Source organism: Camponotus vicinus, unplaced genomic scaffold, assembly GCF_025532165.1.
Source record: "Camponotus vicinus isolate PSW18456_S1 unplaced genomic scaffold, iyCamVici1.0 SCAF_11, whole genome shotgun sequence".
NCBI classification, from domain to species: Eukaryota; Metazoa; Arthropoda; class Insecta; order Hymenoptera; family Formicidae; genus Camponotus; species Camponotus vicinus.
The window spans coordinates 15,873,452-15,897,243 of record NW_028141947.1 but is presented as its reverse complement, the minus strand read 5'-3'; the positions used below and the strand labels follow the sequence as shown (position 1 = coordinate 15,897,243).

Below are 23,792 nucleotides of genomic sequence, written 5' to 3'. Positions count from 1 at the left end.
AGATCATTAAAATACGGATTATACAATAAAAAAATATTTTTGATCAACGTTAAAAATATTTTTTTTAAATTCTTATATTTTCCATATAAAAAAAATCCGCATTTCGAGAGAACTCGTATATATAACTTTTAATTTCCCTCAAAATTACTCTCGTGATTAACTTGTGATGTGCAAAATATTTCTTCACGCACAGCTCTCATTCGCGTTTCATTTAGGAAAAAATTCACGCGATATGATCTACCTATGGGATCTTTCGAAGATCGAGAGTCTTTTTTACTCGCTTTTCTTATCGTCATGCCGCCGTGTCAACGCGGGTTTCGTTCTTGCTTGTGCCAACTGGGACCGCTATTTGGTTAGGACACAGAAATACTGAGATTTCGTTTGTTCTCTCCTGTAGTGTGCTCTTGGCTTTCCGCGTCTTCCTGCTGGCAGACCTACTAGATTTCGAGCCACGTGATGTGACTAAAGGATCCATCCCGGTGTCATCTAACAATAAGATGCACCAACAGATGATCCGGTCAAATAATATTATGGGATGAGTCAACTATTTTGCTAAATCGTACGAAATGATTTTATTTCCGTCTCAAATTTCGTCTCCGACATGTCTTGTATCGTTAGGTTTATTTTATGTAACGGTAAAGTTTGAAGTTTAAACTATTCACAAAGATATTTAAAGAAGAATCCACAAAAATATGATGATAGTTTCGGTATTTTATAGTAATCAAAAATTGTTACAGAGAACAACGTGTTTTTCTATAGCTTCAGAATATTATATAATTATTATAAAAATACTTTATTTATAATTTATTTATGATAAAATATTTTAAAATATATTCTTTTCGTGTATTCTACGTTTTGCAGCGATTCCAAAATTATTCGCACCTTTTTAGATCCTTACTATTCGGAGGGAAGTGCCAGACGGACAAATTAAACGCGATATTTTTCGCTAAAAAAAAATACAAAACTCGTTTCCACAAATAAAACGTTACGACTGCGACTGCTAATCAATCTCCGCGACGCTCGAAATGTTCCCGCGATCCCAAGGTCGTTCGACGATCGAGAAATCACGACGGATTCGTTTGCTCATCTGAACTATTGTCTTTTTGATTGTTGCACCGGCTCCCTTTCCTCCCCCTTCCGTCGTGTCGGTACCTTTTACGCGTTCCTCGTCCGCCATGTTGGACCAGTATCCGGATCTCCCATTAGCCTCCCATGCTCTCGGCCGTTTTGCAAGACCGGTTAGGAAGATGGTCCCGCGGATGGACTGGAATCGTACCGCGTGTTCCCTTCTTTACCCTCGTGCCCGAGATGTTTCTGCCTCGCGAATTTCCTTTTTTTTTTCGTGCGAATAAATCTCGACGAAATGGGAAACGACGGTTCTCGGCTCGGACCTCTTGCGATCGGTCCGGAAAAAGCGTTAACGGGGAATCCGGAAAAGCACGCCGAGAGATTTATGATTGCCCGATACTACTCCTCCTGTAGATATCGTAGGGATATTTCTGAGAAAGTTCTGTCGGCCATTTCCAAGTTTATGATTTCTCAGTCGGAGTAATTCGCGCGCACTCCCGTCTGTTTATCGCCATCATAAAAGTGACAGCACCTCTTGGTCGAGTCTACCCATTAGATTAACTAATTAATTTTGCGAAAACGTCTCTGCGGCTTTTAATCCACCTATTCTTCCGCGAGCTATTAATATCTATTTATACAAAGGCCACACAGAGTAATTCGAGTCGCTCGATATCTTAAATACAATTTATTAATTACTGTTTGTTTTTTTTTTTTATATAATATTTATAGATAGTCCTTTGAGTACTCTAGATATATTTTGATACGTGGAAGATTTCGATATATTTTTAATTTAACAATAAAATCATAAAAAATCGTCATAAAAGATAGAGTCTCAAAAAACGTTGAAAATTATAGTGAAGCATTCATATTGTGAATAAAGTTGCAATATTGTGGAGAATCAAAAATATTTTCGATGAAAAATATATAAGGGATGCAGAAGAATCGAACTTTATGCGCGAAAGAATTTTGTTCGGATAGTTTTATCTAGTTTTATCATACTATATACATATAATAATTTCGCTTGATTTCGAAAGACACATTTTCGAAAAGTGTACGATATTACTTCAACGTTACATACATGTGTATAATATTCCAATTTCCTCAAATGAGTACTTAGAACTCTTACGTTATACGGAATAATTGTTTTTACGTCACATGTATGTCGAAATTATCTTATGCTACCTTGTACATTCGCATACATTTTCATTCAGCGCGTATCTTTTATTTAAAATGTCTCCTCGGATATTATATTAACGTAACAATTGATGTTACATTTGAAGTACGTATTTATATATCTCTTTGGAATTTAAGATCAAAGTGGACTAAGCTCTCGGCGTGTTTGCAGATTCCGGGTCGGAGAGCGGTTCGCACAAGGCGGGCGTCGGCGGCGTCCGCGGCTCGGGTGGCCACAAAAGCGGCGGCGGATCCGACGGGAAACCGACGCGGGTGCGCACGGTTCTCAACGAGAAGCAGCTGCACACCCTCAGAACCTGCTACGCCGCGAATCCGCGCCCGGACGCTCTCATGAAGGAGCAGCTCGTCGAGATGACCGGGCTGAGTCCGCGTGTCATCAGGGTGTGGTTCCAGAACAAGAGGTGCAAGGACAAGAAGAAGACGATCGCTCTGAAGCAGCAGATGCAAGAGAAGGTAAAGATTAATATGACGTCGAGAGCGACGAGAGAAAGGGTATCGCGTCGATGAACATTTACAAATTAGAAGCTAGGATAAGCGAATCGAAACGAAACGATCTAATGGATCCAAGCACTTTTTATTTCAGGACGGGCGTAAGTTGGGTTTCGGCGGCATGCATGGCATTCCCATGGTTGCCAGCAGCCCCGTGAGACACGAAAGTCCTATCGGCATGACGCCGCTGGAGGTCCAGGCTTACAAGCCGCCCTGGGAGGCGCTCTCGGAGTTTGCCCTTCATACAGACCTAGAGCGACTGGATCCCAACGCGCCGTCTTTCCATCACTTGATGTCCCAGGTAAAACGCGACGCGTCACAGAACAGCTGTAGCCTCTCCTGGTTTAACGTGATCGAGAAAAATGTCTAAAAAGAGATACGATTTATAGAAAAATATATTTGCGCGTTTCCAATTTTTTACTTGAAAGAAAAAATTGGAGAGACCCATTACCTGTGATAATTGCAGATGCACGGCTACGAGATGCACAGAGGCCCGCCACCGCAATTGCCGCCCCCGGGGATGCTCGGCGGGCCGATGAGCGACGGCGGGGGTGGACCTTTACCGCCGCCGGGGCCTCATCATCCGGGCGGCGGCGGCGGACCGGATATGGGCCAGCATCCCGACAGCACCGACAGCTTCGTGACCTACGTGGAGAGTGACAGTGACTCGTTTCACCACGATACGGGAAGTCCATAGTGTCGTGCATGTGACGGATGCAAAGCGACGACTAGCCCGCCGTCCTTCGCCTTCGTAGCTACCCTCGTCGTGGTGCTCGCCGTAACAGCGAGATGGTTGCAACGGCGGCAGATCTGACGGAGACCGGAAGTGCGCTCGATAGGAACCGGAAACGCACGCTTGCGGCACTCGACGAGTTTCAGATACCAAAGGACTCCTTCGTGTCTCACGTCGATTCTTCGACGATAATCAAACAAGGCTCGGGGCGGGACGGGACACGTCGGGATTCGGAGAAAGATGCTTCGCGGGAACGACATGATTCCGATATACATATGTGGGAATGAACGGGCAAAAAGGGGGGGAGGATAATATTGTTATCCGGGACTTAATTTCGCAAATTGACATTTACACTTATAATATTTTCCCTTCAATTGTAACAATTTCAACGTGACGACAGAAAATCAATCATCTCACTAGGCACTTGAAAATTTCAACGCAAACAACTTGAACATCCTACGACTTATCCAGCTTGAATGACGTAAAATCATCGACGGTTCTCTTGTCAGACTAAACGTTAGTTTGATTCTCTTGTCATTTTTTTATTATATAATTCTTATCATTTTTTTATTATATATATTATATATATTTTTATTACCCCCCTCTATCGTTTATATATGTCACGAATATCTTGACAAAAGTTCGCCGCGATATTCCTGTTAATTGCAACATCAATTTTGTCGAATTCTTGACGAAACAAGAATTTTAGACACATGTCGTTGACCACGTGTATATAAGGAGAGAGAAGAGAGGATCCCGACACTGGAAAAATACACTGTACATAGTTGCTAATTGCTGTAAATCCAAGCAATGTTAAACCATGATGTACTCAGGCGCAAGTTGTAGCGTAGAACATGAATAGTAGAATATATTATATATATATATATATATATATAGGCACATATGTTATATGTAAATTTATATTAACGATTGCGCATTATTCCAATTATGTTAAGTTTTACAACGGCAAAGATATGCTTGCGAAGATATTGCCATACGACGCGATTTATTTATCCATCCTCGATGAGAGAGAGAGGGGGAGAGAGAGAGAGAGGGAGGGAGAGAGAGAGGGAGGGAGAGAGAGAGCTGCCGCGCTGTCATCGTCGATATATTCTGTATTATCTTTCAAATTTGTATGTCTAAACGAGAGGGGCGATTCTGTACTTATGATACACATGCCTCGGTTTTAAAAAAATGGATGATTACGCTTAATTGCCGAAGAAGCACAAGGGAGCGGTACTCCTTCAATAACATTAGACATAAAGAAAGCTGCATTTTGACAAACCGTGCAATCGAAGTCGCCTTGTAAGAAACAAGTTAATTAAATGGTAAAAAATTGATAGGAATTAATTGTAACGCAAAATTATGAATGATCTTTGAAGCAAGACTTTTTAGCTTCGTACTTGTTAATTTTTCTTCTATTTTTCCTTCCGACTTCTGTCTACTCATTCTAATCAGATGCGTTTGTGAGTAATCGGAGAAATTAAAAATTATATTATTAGGAAGCTATATTTAAAAAGTGAATTCTTTTTTATCTTGTATTCAATAATTATGTTATAAAGTTGGCAATTTTCTAGTAAACTAGGGAGATTTATAACAAAACGCACAAAATGAATTATCTATTGTACGCAATTTTAATGTTACCTTTATCGCTTTCCATATTTGTCTTAAAGTCGTAAATATATTAAATTTTATATTATCATAATTAATCATTTGCCTCAACTATTTCGCTTATTAAATATTTTCTGTGTTTCGCTAAAAAATTTTGTCGTTTAAAAAACCGACGACTAATTCAACTTTCGTCGCAAAAATGATTAGAATTACTTAAAATACAATTGTCTGAGTTGAAAATATAAATAGTAACATTAAAAAAAATATTTTATGTATATATTTTTATTTTGATACACGCTATTTTTAAATATGAATTCGACTTGATAATTCAAATCCTGGAATGAATTTAAGTACCTCGAGTTTATTACTGGAGGAAATTCTAAAAGATTTAAAACTTTTGTCGATATATTTCAATAAAACATTGTCTCGAGAAGATATTTTAGACTCTTTGTGCACTCTTTTAAACTTATTAAATTTTCTGGAAATGTTGCATTAGTACATTTATAACTGATTTCGAATGAAATGAATTTTCCAGGATTAAGCGTCTTAAAAGTTAATAAAAAAAGGAGGATTTAAATGTTATATATGTAATGATTATTTTTCCAATTTTTTTGTATCGCATTTCAAGATCATTATTACAATGTTTTTTCTAGAAATGTGCTTTTGGAGCTTTGTCATATATTTTCATGAAGAAAACGTGCAAAGCTTAACAAGTGACGGCGAATAACCCACCAAATTGTAAATAATACTTTTCGGCTATTCATTTAATGAAAAAAAAGATATGTAAAATTCACCATGGACGTATGCACGATGCGTTACTAGCCTTTTTGGGTGTTTGTGTAAAATCTACACACCGCTCTCTTGTACATATACGTGATTAAAAAAAAAGAAAAAAAACATACGTAGATCTAACGGTTTCGTAATTCGTTCAAGCATCTTCGGATTTGTATGATATTTCTATACTGGCACAATGTATGTAATAAACTGTCAAACAAAAATATTTTAATGAGCAAATAATCATTTTAACAAGGTTTACTTGTTTAGGCGCAAACATGCACTTTAGAGACCTTGATGACATTCAGAGACCTTTAGAAACATTTTTCACTTATCCCATCAATAATAAAAGAGTTAAAAATAATAATTTGTCTTGTAAAATTCTAATGTAATTTTTTTCGATATTTGTGTATTTCGATATAAAATAATATTATTAATATATTATTATACAATATTAATAATATAATATTATTAATATATTATTACTATATTATTAACGCTCATAAAGTATCCAAAATTCAAGTAAATTTATAATAAATTTATTATTACAAATTTCATTAAATTTCATGATAATTTGAAAAACACGGGTTGATTCGTTTATATTATGATTATATTTTATATGACGAATAATAATTAATAATAATTTCAATGAATATGAAAAAATTTATAGTATTAAATTTTAATGTATATGATATTTCAATATCTTGGGGGAATATATATATTATATCAGTTCTGGAGCACAAATATCGCAGTTTCTCAAAACGCTAGCGCTACACGGTGGCTTGTATATAAATTATTTACATACACCTAACGGTATCTCGTCGGTAACAAAGCGTAGCAAAAGAAAAAAAAGATTACCATAAACGGTAAAGTAAAGCACGATTTTACCTGCTTGGAGTTTTATCAACAGGGCGGTACTCATTGAAATTATAAGTAAAAAGTACTTACCAATCGCGGCGTTGTTGCATCGATATCCGATAATCCGATGAATCTCGCGATCCTCATCCCCCTTCCTCCATCCTTGCCCATCCTCGAGAAATCTGCAACGTTGATCCACGAATCCGGTGATCAATGTTGATCGATGCATTCCATATCCTTGCGATCGGCCTTCGCTAACACTTATTCCACTTTTGGCGAACCCGGAGCAGCTTCGGTTCGTTCACACTACTTGATGCACCACACTTTACACTTTTGCTACTTTTTTATCTTACTATATAATATATAGCATATTTTATTTATTCACTCGACACTCGCGACGATGACGAGTTATAAGCGAAATCCACTTTCGGAATACGAGAAATGCGGAGAAATCGAGAGAATCTTCGAATCGACAGAAGACTACCTTGACTTGACGCGCGCGATCACAACCGATTACGACGTCGACGCGCGATTAACTGAGTGACATTTAATGCAACGACGACCGCTCACATTTCACTCGGCACTCCCGACGATGCTTCACGCGCGAAACTCGCTCGATTAATCGGCGGAATCACGGAAAACACGGAGCAATTTTTCGAATCCGACCTACCGCGTCGCGAGTCGCACTGTTACTCTTGTGTATCGAGTCTGCTTGCGATTCTCGAAGCTACGGATGTCCTCGATGCAACGGGCCAATCACTGCGCTCGGCTCATTGCAACGGACCAATCACTGCGCTCGGCTCGTTGGAACGCGTCAACTATTGGTGGGTAGCCGCTTGCGATTCTCGAAATATCGAACAGCGAGCCAATCACGGCGATTCGCTCCCTTTTTAAAGATTATGCCGCGTAAACTCAAAATGCATACGATACTTGAACAGGATACAGAGTATCTGATATATTGAAATAATCGCGTAAAAAAATTACTATCGTACCTTGATCCTATTGCTTGTTCTTGAAAGAATTCAATATTACCAGAATATATATAATAGAGTGAGATTCAAAATGTTGAATCTAGATGAAAAAAATTGCTATCGATAGAATTTAATGTTAAAAAGTATGATGTGAAATAAAAAACATTATGCTTGTCAATTAAATTTCTATAATTTATTAATCTCCATATATAATATGGAGATATATATAATATGGAGATGGCTTATTTATTCTCCATATATAATTATATATATGGAGAAAATACAGCTTTATTCAATATATTTTTCTTTTATTTAAAACTAATCTACAATTTAATAATGAAGAAATTCTGTGGGAAAATTAATGTTGGATGCTTTGAAGCGTTTGATTGGCTAATCAGGGCAAAAGAAGCAAAGATTTCTTTAGACCAATCAAAGCCAAGCAGCTTGCTGACTGATTGGCCATTGTAGACGACCCTTCAGTGTTTTGTTTTAAGATTAGGTTAGGTTCCTCTGTTGTACATTTCGTATTTTTGAGAAGATTTCACAAAGAGAGTTCGCACATAAAGATGGATAACGATAAAAGCACTATGCTCGCTGTTTTACAGCTCTTGAAGAAGTACAATTTAAAAGTAAGTTAATTATTACTTCTCTCTTGAGGTATTATCTCTTATTCTAACCAGCGTTAATAAGTGTTATTTTATGAGAAATATAATAAATAAATTGTGTATAATTAAACTGATAGGAGAATGCTATTAATCTTTTTTTATACTTTTCTTTAGGGTACCGAAGAATTGTTTAGAAAAGAAGCTAATCTTACAGATATTTCGGCTGAAGAAGCTCAGAAAACTGATTCCGAGGTGAATAGTGTTCTTCGTGCTTACAAGAGCGAGGGGGATCCTGCACAGTATGAAAAAGCATATAGCGAATTGAAGAAATTTGTAGAAGGAGCTTTGGATATTTATAAGGTATATTGAAACTATAAAAATTGACATATTTATGAATACAAAGTATGTGTACCAAGTATGATAATATATTATAAGTTTATAATAATATATTATAATATCTCTCTTATGTTATATATTTGCTATAGCATGAATTGGGGACCATACTATATCCAGTTTTAGTGCATACATATCTAGAATTGGTTTACAATAATCATTCTGAAGAAGCAAAACAGCTCATGGAAAAGTTTGGTGGAAGTTTAGAAGAATATTATCAAGATGACTTGAAAAGATTATCTAATGTAACAAGAAGAGAGCAAATGGCAGAGAATGAATTTATTGATACTTTTAAGTAAGTATGTCTGTGAAAAAAATAATATTGTTGCGCGCCCGAGTTGTCGCCCCGGGTGCAACAATATAATCAAGTGTTATAAACATATATTATTTGCAGATCTAACCAGTTTATAATTAGAATGTCAAGAGACACAATTTCTATACTAAAACGACATTTGCAAGAGAAGAAACATAATCTTTTATTAAATATTATACAGGAGCACCTTTATCTTGACATGTATGAAGGTGTTGCTCGTAATAAAGAACAAATAGACGCAACATCTGGAGCTATGGTGGGTGAAGCTACTAGACAAGGTAATAAAATTATTTCATCTTTCTAAGAGAATTGTTTTTTATGTATGCATTATAGCAGAAAATGTCTATTAACAAAATTGTTACTTTATAGATAATAAGGCCAAAGTCTATTATGGACTTTTAAAGGAACCAGATATTCAGTGTGTAGCACCAGCTGAAGAAGAAGAGGACGATACAGGTGGTGGAGATGGAGATAAACCAAAAAAGAAGAAAGCTAAGAAAGATCCTTTATTTTCAAAGAAAACCAAATCAGATCCAAATGCACCACCTGTTGGTAGAATGCCATTACCTAATCTGTAAGATAAAATGCATTCCTTAAGGATTGTGTTTCTATAATTTTTCATATAAATCATATTTTTAGAAAAGATGCGGATAAACTTGAAAAAGTTAAGGCATTGAGGGAAGCGTCAAAAAGAGTTATTCTGGGACCTGATACACTACCATCTATATGTTTTTATACATTGCTGAATACAGTTCATACGTAAGTAGATATAGTACGAATGTGTATGAATAAAATGTTTTCTTTAATATTCATTTGCAATTATATTGTAATATTAGCGTAACAGTAGCAGAAGTAGCAGAAGATTCAAGTTTACTAGCTATTGGATTCAGTGATTCTGGTATAAAAGTTTGGAGTTTAGTTCCACAAAAATTGAGATTGATGAAGACGGGTGAACTATTACAAGACGTCGAGCGAGAAGCAGGTAGAATATAAAATCGAAATAAAATTTTTCAATTTATATTGTTCTAAGATGTATATTATAAAAAACTTTCCAGAGGATGTGCTGGTTAGAATGATGGATGATAGAACATCTGAAACTACAAAAAATCTGTATGGTCATAGTGGACCAATTTATAGCCTTTCATTTAGTCCAGATAGAAATCTTTTACTTTCATCATCAGAAGATACTACAAGTGAGTTTCATATATTACATTGTATATCTATATATTAATTAATTTGTTTTATATATATATATATATATAAATATACATTTTAAGTGGCTCACAATAAAATAAAAACATAAATCAAAAGTTCAAGAAAATAAAAATCAAAAGTTATAATTTTTTAACACACATATAAAGAATATTTTTCTTAATAATGCATAGACGCACGCGAATGATGTATAAAGATTGCGTTAGTAATTCTTAAAATTAATTTCAATTCTCTCTCTCTAAAGAATTTCTATGGTAACTTTTAATCTCTAATTTTTTTAGTAAGACTATGGTCACTCCATACATGGACATGCGTCGTATGTTACAAAGGCCACCTATTTCCCGTGTGGTGCGTAAGATTCTCACCGCATGGTTATTACTTTGCAAGTGCCTCAAACGATAAAACTGCTAGACTATGGGCAACTGATTCTCATCAACCATTACGAATATTTGCTGGCCATTATTCAGATGTCGATGTGAGTTAACATTTATCGACATCAGTCAAGTTTATTTAATTGTTTATTTAATTGTTAGTCGAAAAAATGATCGATTATTATCTTATTTTATATATTTTTGATTTAGGTAATTCAATTTCATCCAAATTCGAATTACGTCGCGACTGGTTCGAGCGATATGACTGTAAGATTATGGGACTGTGTGACTGGCAGTCAAGTTCGATTAATGACCGGGCACAAGAGACCGATTTTTTCTCTAGCTTTTTCAACAGAAGGACGATTTTTGGCTTCAGCCGGTGCCGATCATCGCGTACTCGTATGGGATCTAGCGCATGGTCATCTTGTTGCAGCCTTATCGGGTCATACAAATAATATTCATTGCCTATCGTTTAGTCGAGACGGCAATATTCTAGTCTCAGGTATTTGCTCTATCTATTAATTTGTCTAAATTAAACAAAATAGATGTCAATAATAAATTGTCATTTTGCTAGGATCCTTAGACTGTACGCTAAAATTGTGGGATTTCACAAAATTAGCAGAGGAGATGAGTTTAGAAGATGTAAATGTTTCGCACAATCCAGATGTGAAGACTAATGCAGAATCTTATTTGTTGCGTACTTTTGCTACAAAAAATACATCTGTCCTGACAGTACATTTTTCACGTAGAAATTTACTATTGGGTATCGGTATGTTCGATTCTACATAATTTATTACATCTCAGATTCGTTTTATATACATAAAAGACTTGAACTACTTATTAAGTATATCATAACTTCTATCAAATGTAACATAGATTATCATAAAGCATTAATAAATCTTTCCTATTTACATATTTTTGTGTGTATATGTATTACTATTTTAATAAAAACTACTTAATCCGTTTATAAACGCGATAAATTAGTATTAGTGAAAATTACATTTTATTAAAATAGTAACAGAAAATTTTAAGATATTTGTGTATTTAATATCATTTCTGATTCTCTCACTTTATATAATCGTCGTTACACGTTATTATGAAATCAGAAAATGTGTAAGTAAAAATTGAAATAAAAAACAACATCGAGGTCGAGCGAAATGATGCATTGCGATCGATAATTCGCAAGATCTTGCAACTCGAAGGTGCGAGTGAATGGCGGTAGTAAACGTGCAGTTCTTGCGGCAATAAGCGCGATCTGTGTGGTGGTGTGTTGATGCATACACGCACACAACGTTGACAGAACTCGACCGAGCGATAAAAAGCTATTGACAAAAAATAGGCAAGTAGGAGGCGGAAATGAATGGATAAAATGTCGGCGCGCGTAAATGAAAGTAAGTAGGTGGTTCTCCGACATTCCAATTGTCACTTTCGGGCGTTGCCTGGCGTGAAACCGTTTCACTTTCTAACATGATGGACGATAATAGTGCAAGGTTAGGTGAGTTGAGAGCTTGGTACATATGTCTGCATTTTCTGGAGAGCCGGTTTTTTACATCTTCGAGATATATAATTTCTTCTGGTCGTATTTTATTTTGCGTAGCTGCGGATAACGGACACGAGGTAGTTAAAGCTTTGTACGACTTCAAGGCCACATTCGCCAAGACTCTCAGCTTCCGGGTGGGCGAGCATTTCCTCTTGCTGCAGCGTAATGTCAAGCAGAAGAATTGGTGGCAAGTTGTAAATAGAGGAGGACGCCTAGGCTATATACCATCAAATTATGTTACTATTGTGAAGGTATGTCGATTTTGTTTATTTATATATATATATATATATTTTTTTTTTTCTAATTATCAATTAATCACTAGGTCCAGCCTCAGTTCTTGATTGATTTTTTGGACGACTGTATAATAACTTTGGAAACAGAAAATAATAAACAAGGTGAATCGCTTCCTTCCGACAAGCAAGATCTTTGGGCACAGCTGGTGGAGAAGAAAAAGCAAGTTGAATTAAGTAGGAAGCTTAAGAGACAGGCGCCTAAACCGCCAGATTTGGAATGTAATATACCTGGAGAAACAGATTCGGTGACTGTTTGTGACAATATAGAAGCAGATGTTAGATCGACACCGAGCAATACTTCTTATGCAACAGCACGGACTACTCTTCAGGGTAATACAAATGCAGATGCTGTTCAAACAATCCCTCAACGACCAGTGACAGAAAGTGAACAATCACTACCTCGTCAATCATCTTCAGATACTGTGCAAAGAGCTCAGACGCAGATCACGGATGTTCGTAAAAGCTCCTCCCAGAGTAGCATGCAAACTGTATGTAGTAACTCGCCAATCAAATGCAATTCATCAACTAAAAATGGTTCGCCCATTAAGAGCAATTCGTCATTACAAGCCATTAATTCGCGAAGCGCTTATCAATTACTCGATCAAGTGCGCAAAAACACTCAACTTAGTCACGAAATGTCAAAAGTAGCAGTCACAGTGGTAGTGTCTGGCCTACAACAATTGCTGCCAGAAACTATAAGTCATTATCTTGATGCTTTGTTACATCAACTACAAACACCATTGACTGTGTCAAAAATGAGTATAGAAGAAACTTATGATGCTAATAGGTTGAAAATAATTTTTACCGAACTGACTTCATGTAAAGAAGATTCACAGCAAAGGAGTTGGATGCTTTACGAAGATGAATCTATCATTGTGGAATATATCAAAGAACTGACGGAAATATTGGTATGTTTTATGAACAGCAATAGAGTATTTGAATTAAGATGTTAATATCACATATTTAATACTTTGATCTTGATATTACATATTCCTAATTCTTTCTAATCTTCAATTAAATTTTTTTTTGTTTAAGTCAATATATGCATTTTTAAAGGCATTGTACCCTTTGTCATTCTACATTTCTATTTTTATATATAGAACATTATGTATAATTGTTATAATTGTTAGCATTAAATATGTGATATAAATATAGGCATTTGCTTATTATTATTAAATTAATATTCATTAATATTCATGAGTATATTCCTTATTGAATAGACCAATGCTGATGCAAATGTATCGAGATATGTTTTGAGGCAAGATCGGTACAATGGAGTAACAATATTAATACAATATTATCAAATGGAAACAAGATGGACTATCAGACAATTGTTGTTGCAATCGTTTGGTGTTATGTGTAGTTTAGATTCAGTGGTTCTAACTATAATGTTAAATAGTATTTTACCAATGGAATTAGCAAGGTACTGCAATATAAATTTAAAACTTTTTGATAATATTTTTTAAATAGTAAGTAAAATTCTTGATTATATGCTTTTGTAGAGATATGAGGGGTAATCCCAGAAATGTATTAAGATTAAATTATTCCTCTTTACTACTTACAATGATCTTTTCAATGGGTGAACCCATGCCAGTTACACATTTAGGTAAATAAAAAGTTAATAATTTCAATCAAATATAGATTAAAATATATATTTATTCTTATGAATTTTATTATAGAACAACTCGGTCCAGATTTTATATCGTTCCTCCTGGACTTAATAGAAACACCACCTGATACAGATTTAGAAGACCAAATTCCAGACTTATTCATAAATTTAATATTGTCCTACAATCTGCAATTTACAACTTCCGAGAATATGGTTCTAAATGCTCTACGTGAGCGGACTGTGGCCAAGACTTTTACTGAAAAAATTTTGTTCCTTTTTAATAGAGAAGGTGAATTTTAATAATGCAAATAATATCACAAATCGATATGACTGATCTGTTCAAACTGATTAATAAACTGATATTTAATTCATTGCAGAGGATCCGGTACGAATATTTGATCATGAGCCTCAACCGCCACACTCTGTATTGAAGCTTTTTATCGATTTATTCAGTAATGATGCCATAGCAAGTCTCTTCTATACCAATGATGTGAAAGTTCTCATTGATATCATTCTACGGCAACTTTTCGATATGTTCCCTGGTGATAAGGTATTGCATTATGTTACATGATAAAAATGTTTACATTGAATTTGTGAAAAATATTTTAAATATGTACCTAATATTTATATCAATCTTTAATCTAATAATAGCGTAGACAATATTTAGAACTTTGTCGTCGAGTTCTACGTACTTCAAGCTATAAAGAGCATCGTCATCGATCTGAAGATTTGTTAAAATGTTTTACAAGGTAAGATTGAGTTATATGCCGTGATACAACTTACTGCAAATATTTTTGTGTTAAATTTGATTTTGTTTTCTCATCTTGTATTTTGCTCTAGAATATTCTGCGAGGAAACAACAGAGAGTCAAGAAGATCAAAAAATAGTACGCGAAATTAGCAACGAATTTCCACATTTATTTAAGATGTGACATTTAATTTCATCCTCTGATCAAGATTTAGAGGAAGATGACTTGCAAACTCTCGTCTAAATATAGAGATCTGTGAATTTATTAAAACAAATCAAACTCATGCAATGAGTTTTTGTTAATCCTGGCTTATTTTCTTTCAATCTTAGTAAAGAGGAAATAGAGAAATGCGCACAATTCATGAAATATCGATGATATGTTTTCCAACTGCCATAAATGTTTTCATTCAGTTATGGTGCTAAGATGTTATTTGTTGCAATTTAGGTGAAATTGTAACTATTTAGAGTGAAAAGATAACTATTTCGTATGTGTAAAATTATTATATATATATATATAATGCATGAAATAACAAAGAAGTCCTTTTCACTCTTATTACGAGGACCATTGATATTTAAAAATATTCCAATATTTGCATAATTAAAAATTACATTTAGTAATTATAGTTAATCTCTCCATATATTAATTTATATATAGAGATTATATATAATGAGATTATACATAATGAAATAAAGTTTAATATAAAAATACAGTTGATATATATATATATATATATATATATATATATATATATATATATATATCTGCGTGCATTGTTAAAAGCTGGACAAATCAATTAAAATTATAGTGTTATTTCTTCGTAAAATATATATAATCTAGTCCACATCTATGTGTCAGAATAATATTCTAAGTCATAAAAATTAAATTCTAATTTATATATAGTTTATTTTTCAGTAAAATATAAATACTTTTATGTCTAAATACAGTGCCGTTATTTTACAAATGTTTTAATTATATAAAATAAAATCTAGATAGAAAAACTTTCTCACGGATTTACTTATAAGACTTACTAGGTACCACTGTGCTATCAGTAAACTTGCTAGTCTATAATTAGTGACTATATTTTTTTAAACATGTTATTCTACGTTATGTTTGCAACTATCAACATGTCAATTATAGAATCTCAAATTTATTGTGATTAATTGAATGTTAAATAAATAAAAGATTTAGCTGATAATTCTCAGACAAGACATATTGATATTTCTCCTCTTTCTTGTACTTTTGTGAAATCTAAAAATTAGAAAAATAAAAGAAGAAATAGACAAATATATATAAACAAAATAGACAAAACAAGATTACATAATTATTTTTACATTTAGTTTTATAAATTAACTAAAGAATCTCGTTAAAAAATAATATGATAAAAGTAAGATATGTGTTTTCTATGTTGAACAGCCTTAGTCGAACCAACATGAAAAAAGATTTGCTCGGATATGTCGAGAAACATTAAAAATTTTTATCTATGACGAAACACACGTTCAGGGAAAATTATACATACTGTCATCAAAATATAAGATTTTTATCTTGTTTTATTAATAATAATAAATATATATATATATATATATATATATATATATTGATTTTTTTAATGAAAAAAATACAAGGACTTAGTATGAAAAGGGAATATTCATTCGATGTAATGTTTCATGGCAGGAATTTTCTTCCGAGACTAATCACAAAACGGAAGGACCTGTAGGAATAAATTTTTTTGCTGTGCATTGATTTATCATAAATATGCGAATGATCAGTTCCAAAATGTAATGGTTGCATGCACACATGTCTTTGGATCCAAAAGCAATTTATCATTCGTTCAAGGTAATTATTCACCGGTCATCATCTCCATGAATTCTGAAACGAGAAAGAAAATAGAATAAATTTACAGCAAGCAATTTTTGTTTAGCTTTGCCTTAAATTAGTTACATAATTTTAGTGGAATTTATAATTATTCTCTTTCTGACAATTCAATTGATAATAAGTTTCTGATTTTCAAGATATTTTCAAGATTCTTCATAATCTTCTTAATAATTAACATATCTCTTATATAATAAATTTCTTGCTATTGGGTTTAAGTAATTCCTTTATATGCATGCATTTACTATTTTGTATACTTTTAAACTATTTTATTACAGAAATTAAAGATCATTAATTTAATCACTCATAGTAAATACAAACTGATAATGTACGAAAATTAAAACTCCACCTTTTCAGAAAATAAGTTTCAATTCACTTTTAATACTCTTATTTCTTGCAGAATTATTACTTTACGTTTCGATATTTATGAACATCACATATGAAATTCATCAAGAATTGGAACGGACGTGTGATTTTGATAAATCGCTGCGATTTGTTAAATGCGAATATAAAAATAGATAGTCGCGGGTCGCGAAATCAATGACATCATTCATGATCATTTCCGATCTGCCAGCTGTTTCATATATAAATAAATCACTGGGTTTTGCAATAAGATAGATACCGATTCTTTAGAAGAATAAAATAGGGAATATTTTAATTCAATAATGATAAACATAATATTCTTCATTAAAGTTGGAAAATATCACGAGACGAAATGCTTTCGTAAGAAATTAAAAATTATTTCTTTTTAAACCTAAGCCATCCAAAAGTCTATATTTTGTTTTCTTAAAATAAAAATTGTTTTTTTTTATCTATCGAGAAAAAAGAGAAGAGGGAAATAGAATAGAACGTACCATCAAAATCAACTGTACCAGAGCCGTCAGAATCGATCTCTTCAATCATCATGTCCAATTCTTCATTCGTCAATTGATCATCCAATTCCCTCAGGATCTCGCGTAAGCACGTCGTTGGGATGTAGCCGTTACCTAAGTAAGAATAAAAAAAATTGCAGATTTAAATAACATTTGATTGATTTAAATTTCATGAAAATTGCTAAGAGATCATTAATAATCGCTACACGTTGTTTTATTATTAATCATATGTTCAAAAGCATTATCTTCAATTGGTACAAACAATAGATTTGTACGGAATTGCAAAATTTATTCGCTTCGTAAAGCGGATAATTTATCTTCTCGTTGCCAGCCATACACACATTAAAATACATACGCACTGCTTTCGACATAATCGTAATTCATGAAAGATGTGTTACGACATTCTTGGCTTTTGGCCGCCACGTGAGGTGATTCCGTTGGGAATCTCCGCGTAGCCGACTTATTTTTACGTTCACGTATAGTACGAACTTAATGCGCTTGTTTGTACCCCGACGTTTCCTTGTCATACTTTGTCACATATGTCTTTCCTCGAGAATTGCGAGATGGATTTTGTTGATTTTACAAAACAAGATATTTGCACTTAGGAAGACATCGTGTAATTTTATAGATTAGATATAGAAAAGACATTGTATATATAAAGGCAACAGACAAATGTTATACAGTATCGGACATTTTTCGATTTAAAATATGTTATTCTAGAAAAAGCATGAAAATAATGAATTAATTTTATTGCAATGCTAACACTTGTTGGATATTCTTACAATTTATGATCAGAGATATATTTAGAAACTAGAAAAGATAATTCCAAATAAGTGCTATAATGAATCAATTATAGTATCATACAATGTGACACGATATGACAAAATGTGCCAACGCGGATTATATTGCATTCGCATTCTTAAACGTTTATCGTTGCTTTCGAAATTATTGGATTTAATATAGTCGTTACTAAAACGATCAGCGAATTGCCTGCGATGTCATCACCTAACGTTAACAGTGCAGAAATAATGGGAAACCTCATTTCTCCATTAAAACTGTTTATGCGAGCAACTTGTCCTACCTTCCTTGTCGTAGAGCCTGAAAGCCTCCCGAAGTTCCTTTTCCAGAGCCTCCGCGTCCTCTTCAACGATAAATTTCGCCGCCAATGTGACGAATTCCTCAAATTCGAGCCGTCCCGATTCTGCAAGCGAAGAATTGTGTAAGAAAGAGATTGCGAATTCTATAAATAGAATTCTGTGAGGCCAATTATACAATAAATTAAATCACACGACATTTGACAACAACTCGTATTAAGATCGTATAACGATCTTGTAAACACGTCGAAAATAGAAGAGTAAACAAGTCATTATTGCGCAATCATTAATATACTTTAAATAAACTTTATTGTATTTTTAATCTCTAACTTTAATTGCGTTAAATATTAAATCTAATTTCTAACTAATTGCGTTAAATATTAATATGTAATATGTTATTATTTACTATCGGCATCAACTTCATCAATGAGTTCGTCCAAGATTTTCTTATTGAATGGTTGGCCCATTAGTCGAAGAATATCAGCCACCATGTCAGTGGGGATGCTGCCGCTCTTGTCCCTGTCGAAGCTGTCGAAAGCTTTGCGTAGAACTGCAAAATATAAATTACTTATTCTATACTTATTATTAATATTTATTCGAATTTTTATATAAAAAAATTTCTTCTGAAACTAGAATTTTGTATCACTCTTGTATCATTATTTTCTCAATTATAATAACGAGATCTTTTACACAAAATTAATTATCATAAAATCAATATTTTATACAATTTTATATAATTCTTTAGTATATAATTTTTTTCTGAAAATTTTAGGGAAAATAATAAAAATTAAGAAGACTATCGAAATAATATAAAATATAAATAGCAGGTTTTAGATTCGATAAATCTTAATCTTCTAATATGGATTCTGTCGCTCATTGATCAAATGGGTGTATAGACACGTCCGACCTCCTCCCACATACATCCCTATCTTTTCTGGAAATCCTCCTCCCACATACATCAAAGTATGACAAGGAGGAGATCGGACGTGTCTATACGCTCATTTGATCAACGAGCGACAGAATAATAGAAGATTTAGCTATAATTATTGTAACAATAATTATAGTTAAAAATAATTGAGAATTATTAAACGAGTCAAATAAAAGACAGAATAGTCTCTCTATCGAGATTAGTTTCGCCGACAATAAGTCATCCGGCTAAAGACATTAAATGCCGCGGCGATACGGATTTAGACCGAATGTTAATGTCCTTCCGTCAGCACTAGCCAGCTGACGCTGAGCTTATTTAGCTTGGTATACCATTGCAGCAGGTTACATGATCAGATTGTTTATCAAGACCCTTTGGAAATTTCGCAATTACACGCATCTGCGATTTCGCGTATCATACGATCTCGCGAGGTCAGATGAATTTAAATTATTATTTAATTAATATTATTATCATTATTGTTGTTTAATTACTTTGAATTATTAAATGATCCAAAATTCACAAGCTTTTGACACTTTACTGGTATCATATTACCTCACTGTTTTTCGCGACTAATCTCTTATTTTCATTGCAAACACACAAGATTACTCGGCGCCAATATAATCAAGAATTCGCCATAATTTGTACGAAATATTTAAAAAATGTACATATAACGTATATTAATATTTAATTAATGTGCAATATCTAATATTTTAATTTAATTAATATTTATATTAATTTAACTATATATAAAAATTGTATGAAATGTTTGAAGCAGAATTTTGTGGTATCTTAAAAATTTTTTTGTTTTATTTTATGATAAATAAATGCGTCAGTTCCATTATTAATCAAATGAGAAAAATTGAGCCTTGATGTATTTTCGGCAGCCTCGAAGAGAATTGTATTGTTCGAGTTATATTCGTAACACACAGAGCTCTCTCTCTCTCTCTCTCTCTCTCTCTCTCTCTCTCTCTCTCTCTCTTTCGTTGTGCGTTATTTCGTTGTAAAGAAAGAGCTTGATTTATGCGAGAGGGCACATTTTGCTCCAAGCGTTTTGAAATTTCTCTCTTTGAACGATCCGATACGATGATCGCAAACAGCTGGAAACGACAGTCGCCCATTTTTCTAGCCTTCCGTTCTAAAGAGTAACTTTTCGTTCTCTCTTTCCTATTTTTATCATTCCGATACACGTGCGTATTCGTAGAATCGATCATCGTATGCGCGAGATACTCCCTCGTCTCGGTTGGGAGACCCGTGCGCTTTTCGAGGGATAGCTATACATAGACACACTCTCCGCAGCTGCCCCCGATCGGATTAAAGCGTAAATAAACTCGGGTAAAGACTCGGCGAAAGCGAAATGAAAATTTATCCGGGCTCGACGTCAATTGGTGTTATATCGTCTTTCGATCTAAAGGGTTTCTATTTTCATTCTCTCTAATATAAACCATCCGTGACGAACTATCGTGATGCCGAAAATGCTTTTACAAATCATCAATCTTTCCTTTATCAGAGAGAAGGAAACTGAAAAGATTGATATATATAAATCTTTTAAATCGACATAAATTTTAGCAATTAAATGTTACATTTATCGTAATAATAAATCGCAGATAATATCGTGTAAAGCAACTTCTCTCATCAATTCTTGACACGTAATATTACGGTTTTAAGTTCTGGGTAGTTGTACAAGCTTGACTAGATTTATATCTATTTGTTCTGCATTTTTGGCCAGTGCATTTTACAATTTGTTTGTTTCATGAATCTTCTTGAGATATATGCTATCTTTTTGTTATATCGATAGCAAGATTATAATAGATAATAATAGCTCTCAATTACCTCGTTTTAAACGGTATGAGTTTGAAATTGTTAGTGCGATTTTACTTTAGGGATTAACGAGCTGTTAAGAATACATACCGGCAATTTGTTCCGCCGGCAACTCATCAGCCTGTGAACATCGCAAGAAATACGATATAATTATAATTGACACTAAATATAAAATGAACATTTTATAAAGATGTCTACACGGTGAACACTTTTATCATTCCTATTAATCGAAAGTATTATACAATTTGTTAAAGACTTTGAATAGATTTGATACGTTCGATTAAAAATTGATGCAGTTACTTTTGGTAGAAACATTCGTGCATTGTTAAAATTCATTCAACAGATGCTTTTTTTAAACAATTGAGTTTATCTTTACTTCTGAAATTAAAGATTTCAAATATAGAAATATTCTATATAGGATTATATTTAAAAAAATATCTCGAAATTAGTTACTATGAAAATTTTGGAAGTCTTCACAGGCATGCAGTACATTACAGACAGAATAATTGAACTTCTTAGTTAATGAATTTTTGAATTATAATTTTACCGAAGTAAATCATGCATAGTGTTCGTTATTTTTTATGATTTTGCAATAATTATGCCTTATCACAGGATCATTGTTTTATTCAGAAAGCCTCAATTATCTTTCTATTCGATTTTACCGATAATAATTCATTAAAATTAACTTTGTTCGAACCGCCACTTTAAACATATCTATCATAATTGATCGTATCAACCTCTACGTAAGAATCGTACAGGAAGATTTTTTTTCATTTAACAGTATATTTTAAGCAGTAAGATACGTATTAATTTCGAAGCTAATGTTAAAGTGGCGGTCGAACTGACTCGCCGTCTAAGAAACAATCACGTTTTTCCAGAATCCCATCCATCACGGCTCCAAAATATCTCTCTCAATAAATGGTCAATCGATCAGATATTTTATACGCGTGCTTAGCATTCTATTAGATTACTATTAGATTAATTAGACTATTAGAAAATCCGAGTTACGTGATACGTGTTAATCATTACTGAATCACGATGCATAAAAAATAAAACAAAAAGAGTGCACAAACGATATTTATAGAAACAGATTAGAGAAAGAGATCTAAAAAGTTAAATACCCAGGCGGTGACGTGCAGATAATTTTTTCTTACAATAGACAAGAAGAAAGAGAGAGAGAGAGAAAGAGAGAAAGAAAGAGACGATTAAAAAAATACAACAAATAACTAGAGTACAGATTGACAGTAGGAAAACGTGTATGTTTACCAGGGCGACGACTTACAATATCATCGATAGAACATACCATGATGATGGCGCGATAGGACTTTCTTTTTTTTTTACTCTACTTAAAACACCGAGGTATTACTGTGCGGTCTCGCACGAATTGTCTGACACGTCTGAATCTGAAGATATGAAAACGTGCAATTCCAAAGAGGGGGTAGAGAATCTCTTTTGCGGGTCGTCGATTAAACGCACTGCCGCGAGGCGACGCGGCGCCGCGGTAATATTCGAATAGGACGATATAGCGGTTGCGTGCCAGTCGCGATCCGCACCCCGCAAGCTCCAGCCAATCGTCGGTCCATGTCTGTTCGGTGGTCCACGAAGCTTTCGGGAAAGCGCTTGCGCTATTTCTGGGACGCCGTGTACGACGTACCTACCAGTCACGGGGGTCTCTCGCAGATCGCAGAGGCGGGCTTCTCCTCGTCTCGAATTCACCCGCGAGATCTGATAACGGTGGCGAAAGATATCTGGCTATTATTCCAATTCAACTATTTTTATCTCTTCAATCTCTCTCTCTCTCTCTCTTTCCTCTCTTTTGATGCGAACTGAAAAAAAGTTATGAGAAATTAATTTTCAGATTATAATCTCTAAAAGATAGTTCAAAATTGACAAGGAGAAAGTTTCAAGTTTCAAGTTTAAGAAAACAACATCATCAAAAAAATAAGTCTCTCTAACGAAATATTTTGCATTTTTGAAATTCTTTGATTTTGGATAGATTTTATCTTAATGGAAAGTAAGAAATGTTAGGAAAAGTGCCATTCAATACGATTATATTTAATTAAATATGCATCTCCACTCATTTGTGCTGTTTTGTGTCCTGGGTCAAGGCGTATTAATCAAAGAACTTTGACGCAAAGCTCAATGATTCGCGAAGGAAATTTAGATCTATAAACTTCATTTTGAGAAATTATTCACACAAAACTGGTAGTTATTACGAGTATAATTAACGTGTAAAATTAACGATACTATTACAATTTTTGTCAAAAATATAATTTAAATAATTCCTTGATTTGTAAAATTATTTGCGTAAAAAGTGTGAATTGTACATAGAATAAAACAAATAAGCAGATAGTTATAATAAAATAAATTATTGCTTGACATTGGATTTTGGAACTTGGAATTTTTCAAATATTTAATATAAAAACGCGATA

The 23,792-nt window shown here is 33.7% G+C and overlaps 5 protein-coding genes across 8 annotated transcripts in view; 3 read left to right on the top strand and 2 right to left on the bottom strand.

Moving 5' to 3' along the window:
- Tup (LIM1_Isl and LIM2_Isl domain-containing protein tup) overlaps positions 1-6,095 on the top strand; it is a 34,525-nt gene extending 28,430 nt beyond the window's left edge. For 2 of the 3 annotated variants that reach the window (XM_083083369.1, XM_083083371.1), the window contains 3 exons: positions 2,414-2,715; positions 2,831-3,052; positions 3,218-6,095. In XM_083083369.1, the coding sequence (XP_082939495.1) occupies positions 2,414-2,715; positions 2,831-3,052; positions 3,218-3,448 (755 nt within the window). In that variant the 3' untranslated portion in view covers positions 3,449-6,095. The remainder of the gene's footprint in view (positions 1-2,413; positions 2,716-2,830; positions 3,053-3,217) is intronic. The other variant, XM_083083370.1, reaches the window with a different exon arrangement.
- Positions 1-7,375, bottom strand: part of LOC145962339 (uncharacterized) — a 120,694-nt gene extending 113,319 nt beyond the window's left edge. Inside the window, exon 1 of the mRNA XM_083083367.1 lies at positions 6,818-7,375. Within this exon, the coding sequence (XP_082939493.1) occupies positions 6,818-6,956 (139 nt within the window). The 5' untranslated portion in view covers positions 6,957-7,375. The remainder of the gene's footprint in view (positions 1-6,817) is intronic.
- A 793-nt stretch (positions 7,376-8,168) lies between these two features.
- Positions 8,169-11,503, top strand: Taf5 (TATA-box binding protein associated factor 5). Its single transcript, XM_083082217.1, has 11 exons — positions 8,169-8,327; positions 8,478-8,663; positions 8,789-8,991; positions 9,091-9,287; positions 9,379-9,583; positions 9,649-9,768; positions 9,846-9,991; positions 10,065-10,202; positions 10,503-10,696; positions 10,803-11,094; positions 11,167-11,503. Exons 1-11 carry the CDS (start codon positions 8,265-8,267, stop codon positions 11,379-11,381), a joined length of 1,959 nt encoding a protein of 652 aa, XP_082938343.1. The 5' UTR covers positions 8,169-8,264; the 3' UTR covers positions 11,382-11,503.
- Positions 11,504-11,743: 240 nt separating this feature from the next.
- Positions 11,744-16,649, top strand: LOC145962346 (NCK-interacting protein with SH3 domain). The gene is made up of 9 exons (XM_083083381.1): positions 11,744-12,087; positions 12,190-12,383; positions 12,455-13,333; positions 13,646-13,848; positions 13,928-14,031; positions 14,105-14,323; positions 14,412-14,584; positions 14,686-14,783; positions 14,875-16,649. Exons 1-9 carry the CDS (start codon positions 12,060-12,062, stop codon positions 14,963-14,965), a joined length of 1,989 nt encoding a protein of 662 aa, XP_082939507.1. The 5' UTR covers positions 11,744-12,059; the 3' UTR covers positions 14,966-16,649.
- On the bottom strand, positions 15,661-22,855 carry Tpnci (troponin C type I). Of its 2 annotated transcripts, none has more exons than XM_083083385.1 (6): positions 22,643-22,855; positions 21,451-21,481; positions 19,024-19,167; positions 18,605-18,724; positions 17,506-17,637; positions 15,661-16,648 (listed from the first exon to the last, which is right to left on the bottom strand). In XM_083083385.1, exons 1-6 carry the CDS (start codon positions 22,664-22,666, stop codon positions 16,620-16,622), a joined length of 480 nt encoding a protein of 159 aa, XP_082939511.1. In that variant the 5' UTR covers positions 22,667-22,855; the 3' UTR covers positions 15,661-16,619. The 2 variants fall into 2 exon arrangements, with proteins under 2 accessions (XP_082939511.1, XP_082939512.1); XM_083083386.1 differs by having other exon boundaries at positions 22,664-22,854.
- Positions 22,856-23,792: the final 937 nt, after the last annotated feature.

Excerpts from the sequence above, each read along its gene's own strand:
- Taf5 (XM_083082217.1), top strand. The coding sequence starts at position 8,265 with ATGGATAACGATAAAAGCACTATGCTCGCTGTTTTACAGCTCTTGAAG. Across the intron at positions 8,992-9,090 it reads GAATTTATTGATACTTTTAA|ATCTAACCAGTTTATAATTA; the intron begins GTAAGTATGTCT and ends TATTATTTGCAG. Across the intron at positions 10,203-10,502 it reads ATCATCAGAAGATACTACAA|TAAGACTATGGTCACTCCAT; the intron begins GTGAGTTTCATA and ends TAATTTTTTTAG.
- LOC145962346 (XM_083083381.1), top strand. The coding sequence starts at position 12,060 with ATGATGGACGATAATAGTGCAAGGTTAG. Across the intron at positions 13,849-13,927 it reads TTACCAATGGAATTAGCAAG|AGATATGAGGGGTAATCCCA; the intron begins GTACTGCAATAT and ends ATGCTTTTGTAG. Across the intron at positions 14,784-14,874 it reads TTGTTAAAATGTTTTACAAG|AATATTCTGCGAGGAAACAA; the intron begins GTAAGATTGAGT and ends ATTTTGCTCTAG.
- Tpnci (XM_083083385.1), bottom strand. The coding sequence starts at position 22,666 with ATGGTATGTTCTATCGATGATATT. Across the intron at positions 18,725-19,023 it reads TGATGAAGTTGATGCCGATA|AATCGGGACGGCTCGAATTT; the intron begins GTAAATAATAAC and ends CTTCGCTTGCAG. Across the intron at positions 17,638-18,604 it reads CAGGCTCTACGACAAGGAAG|GTAACGGCTACATCCCAACG; the intron begins GTAGGACAAGTT and ends ATTCTTACTTAG.